Genomic DNA, 10,636 nt, shown 5'->3' with positions numbered 1-10,636 from the left:
CCGGGGCACGAACCCGTGTCCCCTGCATCGGCAGGCGGACTCTCAACCACTGCGCCACCAGGGAAGCCCCCCAGGCCATGCATTTCTAAGCATCAAGATAAGCCTTGAGGAGAAGGAAGCTTATGGTCCCGACATCCAGACCACAGATGGATGAAAAGCTTTTCCAAGAAGAGTGGGAGTTGGAATCTTGCATATAGCATGTCTTCAGGAGCCTGGGAGCACTGATAAAGCAGATAGCCTGGTAATCTCTGTCCTTAGAGGAATAGGCACCTTCCCCCTGGCTTTGTGGGTTTGTATCCATGAGGAGGCTTGTGGAAAGAGACTGCACTCACCAAGTTTTCCTAGTTAACTGAGGTTTTTAAAAAATAAATTAACAAGTCACTTTTGAAATATCTTAGCTGTCACCTGCAGCACGTTAGGCGTCTAATAGTATGTCAGTGAATACAATATGATTTCTGCTGTTGTCTTAGTCTCCCAGAAAAAGCTCTTTTCCCTCTTTAGGGTCATCTTCAACTTTCTAGAGGAAATGGGTTCTCAGTAAAGCCTCAAGCTGTGATGCCATCACTGACTTAAATTAGGATGTATAATTTATTCTTTTTCAAATTTGTCTTGATTCTGCAATAATATCTTCCTCAAAAGGAAATAGCAAGTGTGTAGACAGGTATGGTGATAGAATGTTCAAGCGAGATGACTGCTGGCTGTTATCAGTATTCATGTGACCTCACAAGTATAAAACCACAACTTAAGAGCACTCACAGGTTATTAAGTCCACTCGAAGAGTCCACAAAGGCTATATGTGAACCCATCAAACTGGAAACAGATTTTGCAGAAGATAGGAACTGAGGAAATAAGGTGATCCAGTCTGCATTGCCTATAATCATGGTAATATGGCAATGGGAGAACATTCCTCTGGGAAGTACGATAGACAGTTCTTAGGTGGTAGATTTTGGCCTGTGTACCATTGACCTCAAGGGTTCTACAAAAAAAAAGTCAGAATAGAATTTTCAGGGCTGGAAGAGACCTCAGTGGTCACTTGGTTTATCACTCCTTTCTCAACCTGGAGGGGGAGGAAAAACCAACTCTCATTATTTCCCCAATCCAAATTTGAACACTTACAGTTTTAAAACTGTAAATGATATCTCCATTTCTAGGTATCATCCTACTTTTCTCACTGCCTCTTCTTTCCTTCAATCACACATGATTCTACAGATGTGAGACGTTCTGGAAATATTCCATGCAGTTTTGAAAATTGCCCACGTTTTTCAATGTGGAGGAGACCTGAGGTCTTCACCTTTGATGGTGTCTTCCTGTGAACTCAGTCACAGTTTAAGCCTCATCTGAGCACTTGCCAATTTCAGCAGATTCCTGAAGCCACTCCTGATGTCACCTACCTCTCTTAGCTCCCCCATCCCCATTCCAGGTGAACTGGAATGCTGTTTTTTGGATCACATTAAAGTGGAAATTCAGGATTTATGGTTTGAAGTTGTGATTTTTTTTTTGAGTTGCTTACTAAAAGAGCTTGTAGACCTAGGTGTTTAGATGGAAATATTTGTTCTTTTGGCAAAATCTTTTTTTGACATTTGCAAATCCCCAATTAATTCAGCTAGTCATTGACATGGGCCTGCTGCTTCTTATAATATATGCCACATGTGAGAATTCAGTTCACTGGCATGCTTGACAGAAATCACCCTGAGGCATACTTAAAATGCCAGCACACTCTGATGAATAAGACAAAAGAATTAGACAACTTCTGGCCCTTTCCCCGTTAAAAAAATGAATTTTATGTTCATTTTATAGTTTAAAAGTGTTAATTATAGACCTAGGTGAGCATGATAATTTTCTCTCTTGTTGCCTATATGGATTTGAGAACAAAAATAGATTCATCTATATGAAGTAACAAGATTGTGGTTTTAATAACTCAATATGAGGTCTATTGTTGATACTTGAATGAGAAACCCTTTTGTGTTTGAACAAAACCAAAAATGTTCTCTATATTCACCTGCTTTATTTATTGTCTTACAGAAATTTTTTGATCTGGAAAGAGAGAACTCTTGTGTTGCAAAAGAACAAAAGAATCACACCTTCCCTAGATTAAATCGCAACAAGTACATGGTGACGGATGGCGCAGCTTATATTGGTAGGTGTCAGGGCTGTAAGCCTCCCTAGGGGATCATGCAGGTTAGTGGTGATCTAGCTGTACTCTTCTGTACCCCATGGTGAGGAAGCTCCTGCCAGTGAGTGGGAGACCTTGAGGTCAGGAAACAGGAGGGTGAGGGCAAAGAGCTCCTTAACAGAGCATCTCATCTGTGGCTTGGTTCATATGCTAGGAGACCATATGTGATGTCTTTTTGTAAATGTTTTGCAGAAATTCCATGGTCCATTTGTCTCATTTTATAGGTGAGGAGTTGGATGGCTCATGAAAGGCCAGTCCTGGCACTTAAATAAACCCAGTGCTCATTTCCTACCCACTGTACCACAGCCAGCCTGTCATGAGTAATGGGGAGGCAGACATCATTGAAATTCGATGCCCAAACAAACACTACCTGTGCAATAATCCTACCTCTGCCATTTTTAAAATATCTAACTTTGGGCAATTTACTTAAGCTCTCTAAAAACCTCAGTTCTCTCATCTGTAAAATGGAATTAATAATAGTTTCTACTTCATAGGGTAAAGTTAAATTGGGATAATAGGTACAAAGCACCTTGCACAATTAAAGCTCCTAACACATAAATAATACTAGATTCATGTTAGCTATTATTATTAAGGCAATAAAGCTCCAGATACAGAAACAATATGTATTGGTATATTTCTTACTAATGGATTAAATCTATTCTACTTTCCCATGGTGTGCATGAATCCAGAGTAACCCCTTTTCTAGTACTGTCACAGGCAGAGTGGAAGTTATTATCTATAAAATGAAAGTGCATAGATCACAAAACAGCAGGATGGTTATTACACTGTACAAATGAAGTAGCAATCTCAAAGCAGAAAAGAAAAATGTGTCTGGGATGAAGGAATATGGAATCTGCATTATTTTTTCCAAATTCAGTGAGTAAAAAATATACCATTTTAACTTTATAAACCACCTTATCTTATTTGATTCTCTTAGCAACATTGTCAATAGGGAAGGCAGCTTTAATCACCTGCAATTTAGAAATAAGGAAATTGGGCCATAAGATATGAAATGAATTAAACACTTACTACCTCCTCTCTCAGCGTGGAGATGTTCTGTTTCTTCCCATTTCAAATAGTTGTGTGTCTTATTGGTAGAATAATAAGAATAATAGAATAGGGTATTGAAATTTTTAAAAATGTGTATCATTCCAGTTCTAGAATATGACAATATTATTTTATTCATGCTGTCCCTCTCAGTGACCCAAGAGGTGATCATTTAGATTTTCTCATGTTCATCAATGCATGGAGAATAGAATGAAATGAGCTTCTTTTTAAACAAGTGGCAAAAGCAAACTCAAAGTTGTTTAGTCAAAAATGGGAACTTTTGCTTCAATATTGGGAAAAATAGGGTTGGATTAAGTTTTGGGCACAGTGGGATTTAAGGACTCAAATCTGAATATTCTACCTGCAGGGTTTACTTAAAGTAAGTTGTTAGGTGCACATTCAGCAGTGATATGTGCTTATATCCAAATGTTCTTTATAATGAATTAAGTAAGTGTATTGGAGTCAGACAAACCTTTTTTTGATTTCAAGCACTGAAATTTACAAGCTGGAAGATGGTAAAGTCACACAATCTCTCTGAGCCTCTGAGGAGCCTCTGTTTCCTTATCTTTAAAATAGGGATAACAGCACCCATCCTTTGGTGGTGGTATAAGGATTAAATGAGATAATATATGAGAAGCTCCCAACACTGTCACTGATTCCTACTAAATATTGATTCCTGACTCTCTCCCTTCTTCTTTCCCTGTAATGCATTTTTTAAATAGACTTTTGTTTAAAAAAACAGTTTTAAGTTCACAGCAAAACTGCAGAAGGCACAGGGATTTCCTATACACCCCCCAACCCCACATGTGCACAGCCTCCCGCATTACCAACATCCTTCACCAGAGTGGTACATTTGTCACAACTGATGAACTTACATTGACACATGATTATCACCCAATATCCATTGTTTACATTAGTGTTCTCTCTTTGTGTTGTACATTCTGTGGATTTGGGCAAATGTATGAAGACATGTGTCTGCTATTGTAGTATCACATAGAGTAGTTTCACTGCCCTAAAAATCCTCTGTGCTCCACCTATTTATCCCTCCCCCTACCCTGGCAACCACTGATTTCTTTTTTTTTTTACTTTTTTTTTTTTTTTTTGCTGTACGCGGGCCTCTCACTGTTGTGGCCTCTTCCGTTGCGGAGCAGAGGCTCCGGACATGAGGCTCAGCGGCCATGGTTCACGGGCCCAGCTGCTCCATGGCATGTGGGATCTTCCCAGACTGGGGCACGAACCCGTGTCCACTGCATTGGCAGGCGGACTCTCAACCACTGCGCCACCAGGGAAGCCCCTGATGTCTTTTTAACTAACTCCGCAGTGTTGTCTTTTTCAAAATATATGGTTGGAATTATATAGTGTGTAGACTTTTACGATTGGCTTCTTTCACTTAGTAATGTGCATTTAAGGTTCTTCCATGTCTTTTCATGGCTCGATAGCTCATTTCTTTTTGGTGCTTAATAATATTCCATTGTCTGGAATATTATTTATCGATTCACACTTTATCCATTCATCTATTGAAGGGCACCTTGGTTGCTCCAAGTTTTGACAATTATGAATAAAGCTGCTATAAACATCCATGTACATATTTTTGTGTGGACATAAGTTTTCAACTCCACTGGGTAAATACCATGGAGCATGATTACTGAATCATATGGTAAGAGTAAGTTTAGTTTTATGAGAGACTGCAAAATTGTCTGCCAAAGTGGACATACCATTTTGCATTCCCACCAACAATGAGTGAGAGTTCCTGTTGCTCCACATCCTCACCAACCTTTGGTGTTGTCAGTGTTCTGAATTTTGGCCATTCTAATAGCTGTGTATGACACACATCTCGTTTCAGTTTTCATTTCCCATTGACATATGATGTGGAGCATCTTTTCGTATGTGTATTTACCATCTATCTTCTTAGGTGAGGTGTCTCCTAAGGGCTTTGGCTCATTTTTTAAGCAGATTTTTAATTTTCTTACTGTTCATTTTTAAGAGTTCTTTGTGTATTGTGGATAACAATCTTTTATCAGATATGTCTTTTGCAAATATTTTCTCCCAGCCTGTGGTTTATCTTTGCATTCTCTTTCATTCTCTTTCACAGAGCAGAAATTTTTAATTTTAATGAAGTCCAACTTATCAATTATTTCTTTCATGGATCATGCCTTTGGTGTTGTATTTAAAAAGTTATCACCAAAACCAAGGTCAGCCAGGTTTTCTCCTATGTTATCTTCTAGGAGTTTTGTAGTTGTGCATTTTACATTTACAAAATGATCACATTTTGAGTTACATTTTGTGAAGGGTATAAGGTCTGTGTCTAGATTCGTTTTCTTTTGCATGTAGATGCCTAGTTCTTCTAGCATTGCTTGTTGAAAAGATTGTCTTTGCTCCATTGTATCGCCTTTGCTCCTTTGTCATGATCAGTTGACTATATTTATGTGGGTCTATTTCTGGGTTCTTTATTATAATACATTTTTAAATGAGTACATTTTACACATAGCATTTTAGCAAAACATTAGTTCCCTAGAGTGAAGCATAGTTCTAATATAAAAATACTTAAAGAGCATAAAGAGGGAAAATTCATTGATAATTTAAATAATTATCAGCATATTCTGGAAATCTCTTAAGAAGTCACTCAGATACCTGCTGAGAATGCTGAATAAAGAAAAATCCACACTAGACCTTGCATGGAAATATAGTTCCATTAAATGTTCACAAGACTTACAGAAGAATCCTCAGACAGTATCATCTCTCTAATTTTGATTTGAGTACATTTGAGTCAAGCTTGGCAAAGTTGTCTGAAAGGTGGTTTGGTTATTTATATATTATATCCAGTGAGTTCATCTTCACCCTCACAGGGTGTTCCTGAGGGTAGCACTACAGCTCTCCGGGCATCTGGGGCCTAAATGTGCATTCTAGAAGCTGAAATGGCAGTCTCAAAAAGAGCTGGGTAAAACTGCTTCCCAATTGAAAAATGACTGAAGCATATACATGATTTTGAGGTTTAGCCCAGCCATCAGGAAATAAAAGTAGGAAAACAATCACTCTGGTGTAGGAATGCCCTGTAGTCCTGTGAAAGATGCCTAGGGCTATGATTCCTGAGAACAGACTAATTAAAACTTTTGAGAATCAATAAAGATGGAGGATCTTGGCTCCATCCATTTTATCAAAGGAAAGAAGCTGAATTTCACAGAATGAGACTTCATAATCTTGTCACTTCTCTCCCATCATCATTCACTCTCTCCATGCTTCCCCCAAAGGATATGTGTTTCCTTCAGAGTGAGGCCTGCAAATGAATGAAGCAGAGATCTCAGTGCAGCCTGATGCTCCAGCCCTGGGGACTGATGATGTCTAGGGTGAAGAACACATTTAGTGCAAAGCGAGTACACCTTTAAGTTTGGGCTTCGGAGTCAGACCTGGCTTTGAACCTCAACTGTGAGAATTTTTCACTTCCACCTTGGACAAATTACTTAACCTTTCTGAGCCTTAATTTCCTCATCAATACAGTGAAGTTAATATTGTCACCTCATAGGATTGCAGTGAATATTGAAGGAGATAATGTTATGATAGCTCATAAAAAATTACTGCACTTGGTCTAATGCCTTGCACTTAATAATAAGATGAGATTTTAGTGTCTTATCAAGAAGTCCTTGAAAAGTGTGCTGTCTTCTGTTTATGGAATGAATAGAAGGTGCCGCCTACCAGCAGTTTCCAGAATAACTCTCAACCTGCTGTAGCTACAAATCCTGTTTAGAGGTTCAAGCTGGTGTTCACCTGGCACTGAGCATTTGCACAAAGCCGGAGCCTCTGAGCATGGCCACATGTCTGAGAGCACATGGTTGGGAACACAGCAACAGCAAAAGGAGTCTCTGTGCAGAGACTCTAACACAGTATTACAAACCATTTAGCAAGCAGTTTGCTAATTTATAGCAAAATTCAGTCAAAACTATGTCTATCATGAAGTCATTGACAGCATCATTGTAGTGTTTGTGTGGGTTGGGGTGAGATATAAAGAGAGAGGAGTTCCTTCTCTATGCTGATAATATTTGACTTAGAGGAATAAACTTAAGGAGTAAAATGAGGGGCAAGGGAAGCACCTTCCAATATTCCAGGCAGTGCCATATGGAAAAGGGAGTTGATATGTGCGGGGGGGCTCCAGAGAGTAGAGGAGGGCCAAAGAATGAGAGCTATAAAGGAACAGATATTAGCTTTCTCTAAAGATGTCCCTTCTCCCAGCAGCTTCTCCCACAGGTGACTGCAGGGCCTTGGGTCAAGGATGCCCAGGGACCATGATCTCAGCATCTTTCAGCAAATATTCCTGCAGGATGCCTGAGGAGCCACTGAGGGAATGGAAAGTCAAGCTCTATGCTTTTAAAAGCCTTCGGTTCCTTTATGGAACCAGCTCTGAACCAAAGAGGATGGTGGTAATTTATTAGATAATTTTGTCAGTCTTGGCATGGGTAAATTTTTATTAGAATGATTCTTCATTTATAGTATTGAAGATAGTTCATGGAGTCTACAGACCTGGGTTGACCATTGATTAACCATGTGAAGCTGGGCAAATTTATTCACCTCTTTGAGCCTCACAGCCCTCTTCTGTCAAGTGAGCATAAATCCTACCATATGAGATAATGTATACAAATAGAAAGCATAGTGCTTTGCTCATATTAGGCACTTACTAACTGATAGTTCCTCTGCCCTCTACATTCCTTATGTCCCAACCTCATTCCTGACTCTTCCCCTTCACGCTCTAAGATCCTTATCAGATCTTTTTTGTGCATAAATATGTTATACTCCCTGTGGAATTAGTTTCCTAATTGATAGGTTTTTGTGCCTTTCTTATTATTCGGTGAAATGCTCTCTTCCTGACACATCTAGTCAGAGTTAGAAATTGCTTTCTCCTGCCCTCATGGCATAGTATACATACATCTCTTGTACCATCTCATATGCCTTGTATTATACTTTTTGTGTTTTCCTCCTGGACTCCTCGAAGGCAGAGACTGTGATTTTAAGTTTTATATCATGGCCCCTAATATAGTACCTGGTAGACATTGTACACTCAGTAAATACGCGTAAATGAAGACAAAGAAAAGCAAAGAAATAAATGGTGCTATACCCTCCTGAGAGTACCTTTGCTCTCCTACTGGAACTCTCTCCCCATTGGATACCAAAGACAAGAGATTCATCTGGGAGTTTTGGGTAGTCCAGTCCTTTTATCTACTCCCATTTTGAAAATGGACTACATGCAAGTCGCATAGACATGATTATCACTTTCTGGGGTGGATCCCAGCCTTACTACCTATTATAGGCCCAGCAGCAGCTCCTAATTATTCACTGCTGAAAAGCTAAAAAAAGGTTCGTATTGAAAACAGTGACCTCCAGTTTGCTCTGTGAATGAAGGCAGACACAAGTTCTCATTTTCCTAGAATCCTGGTTGATAACTGAGTTGGGAAAAGCATGCATTTCTTCATTACAGTGCAGTCGACTGTTCATTTAAATAACAATAACCTGCATAAAAGTCACAAAAGCATTATCTAGCAATTCCACTGTGTTGAAATGCATTATTAGTACTAACAATGCCAAATAGAGTAAATAAATGACTGTCTTCTTATTTTCAGCATTATTCCTGATACTTAGCTTTATGAAAGGCTAGCATTATTATTACTGGTGCATTCAACACCTTGGTCAATACTGTTTGCTTGGATAACTCTTGAACTGGAAGGGATTTTAAAATAGAGCTATATTCTTTTCTAGGTTATCCAAGGGTGAAAAAACCCCTCCAATCCAGTGCTCATGTATCATATATTTTTAACAGAAAATATTTAAAGAACTCAACTTCTGTTCACTAGATATGTGTAAAATCTAAAAGTCCTCATTAAGATAGCACACTTGCAATAGTACTTATTTAAAAATGTAAAATTTACATCAATAGTTTAACTTTACATCAGAAGGTTTCCTAACCCCAGTACCTCAGAATTTGACCTTATTTGGAGACAGGGTCTTTACAGGGGAAATCAAGTTAAGGTGAGGTCATTAGGCTGGTTTCTCATCCAGTTTGGTTGCTGTCCTTATAAAAGGGGGAAATTTGGACATAGAGATGTGTGTAGAGGGGAGATGATGTGAAGAGATACAAGGAGGAGATGAGCATCTATAAGCCAAGGAGAGAGGCCTGGCACAGATCCTGCTTTCACAGCCCTGAGAAGGAACCAATCTGCCAACATCTTGATCTTAGACTTTTAGCCTCCAGAACTGTGAGACAATACATTTCTGTTGTTTAAGCTCCCAGTCTGTTGTGCTTTGTGATGGCAGACCTAGCAAACTAATATACCACCTATACCAGCAGTCACTCTGGGGAGCCTGCTGTCACAGCAACTTCCCTGATTCCTAGGCTGAGAAGCCTGATCCTGGAACTGGGAATGACTTACCACGGAAGCAAGGAGTGTTTTGTGTGTTTAGTTAAAAACTGGTTCTCCTTCTCTGGCTTCAGCTTTTTCTTTGATGTGAAAGCTTCTGAGCATTATAATTAGAATCACTCATTTGTACGTATGGATTACATGTTGTCTCTTTGAGAAGGTGGTAATTGTTCACAGGATTTTTAAGTGTATTCCTATATATTTTAAATGTTGCTGTATTTAGTGTGCCTTGTGAATGTCAATAAGAAACAACATTTACCAAAAAAGAACATCAGATTTCCTGTTTTGAGTTTCAAGTTGGGCAAAGCTGAAGAAAATGCCAAAATAATATGCAAATATTAATATGCCATATGTAAGCCTTCTTGGATTTCTTTTTATGAGCTGTCAACACAATTCAGTCTCCCTGTCACTATTCCTGGGTATTTTTTTTAATAGAATCTGCTCTATATTTCTTTAAATGGAGAATATTGCTTGATGGATCTTAACTCTTTACCATCATTTCCTTTGTCTTTTGCAGGAAATTTTGACTGGGTAGGGAATGATTTTACCCAGAATGCTGGCACAGGCCTTGTTATCAACCAAGCAGATGTGAGAAACAACACAAGCATCATTAAGCAACTTAAGGATGTATTTGAAAGGGACTGGTACTCGCCCTACGCCAGAACCTTGCAGCCCACCAAGCAGCCGAACTGTTCAAGCCTCTTCAAACTCAGACCCTCCTCAAATAAAACTGTCACCTACAATGCAAGTGGAAAGGACCCCTAGAGTGTATAGTCTGAATGAACAAACTTACAAGACACCTTATATTTCACATTTATACAAAAAAGACTTGAGGAGAGAAAAATAATTTAATATGTCTTTTTTAGGGAAAAAGCACACAAAAAGTATTCTCTGAATGACATGTAATATGTTATCTAACAATATCTTAGCCGCGTGTACACTAAATATAAGACTTTTGTATTTGTTACTTCTGACAGGGAATGTCATTTTGGCTTGAAAGTTAGTTTTTACGTTT

General features: G+C 38.8%; 1 protein-coding gene across 1 annotated transcript in view; it reads left to right on the top strand.

The window, feature by feature from the left end:
- The window catches only part of PLD5 (phospholipase D family member 5), a 483,143-nt gene extending 472,748 nt beyond the window's left edge, over positions 1-10,395 (top strand). Inside the window, 2 exon segments of the mRNA XM_007462627.1 lie at positions 2,023-2,137; positions 10,139-10,395. Of these exon segments, the coding sequence (XP_007462689.1) occupies positions 2,023-2,137; positions 10,139-10,395 (372 nt within the window).
- Positions 10,396-10,636: the final 241 nt, after the last annotated feature.

This window comes from Lipotes vexillifer, unplaced genomic scaffold, assembly GCF_000442215.2.
Source record: "Lipotes vexillifer unplaced genomic scaffold, Lipotes_vexillifer_v1.1 scaffold104, whole genome shotgun sequence".
In the NCBI taxonomy this organism is placed as follows: Eukaryota; Metazoa; Chordata; class Mammalia; order Artiodactyla; family Lipotidae; genus Lipotes; species Lipotes vexillifer.
Note: the sequence above shows the minus strand (reverse complement) of the source record. Positions and strands in the feature narration are given on the sequence as shown.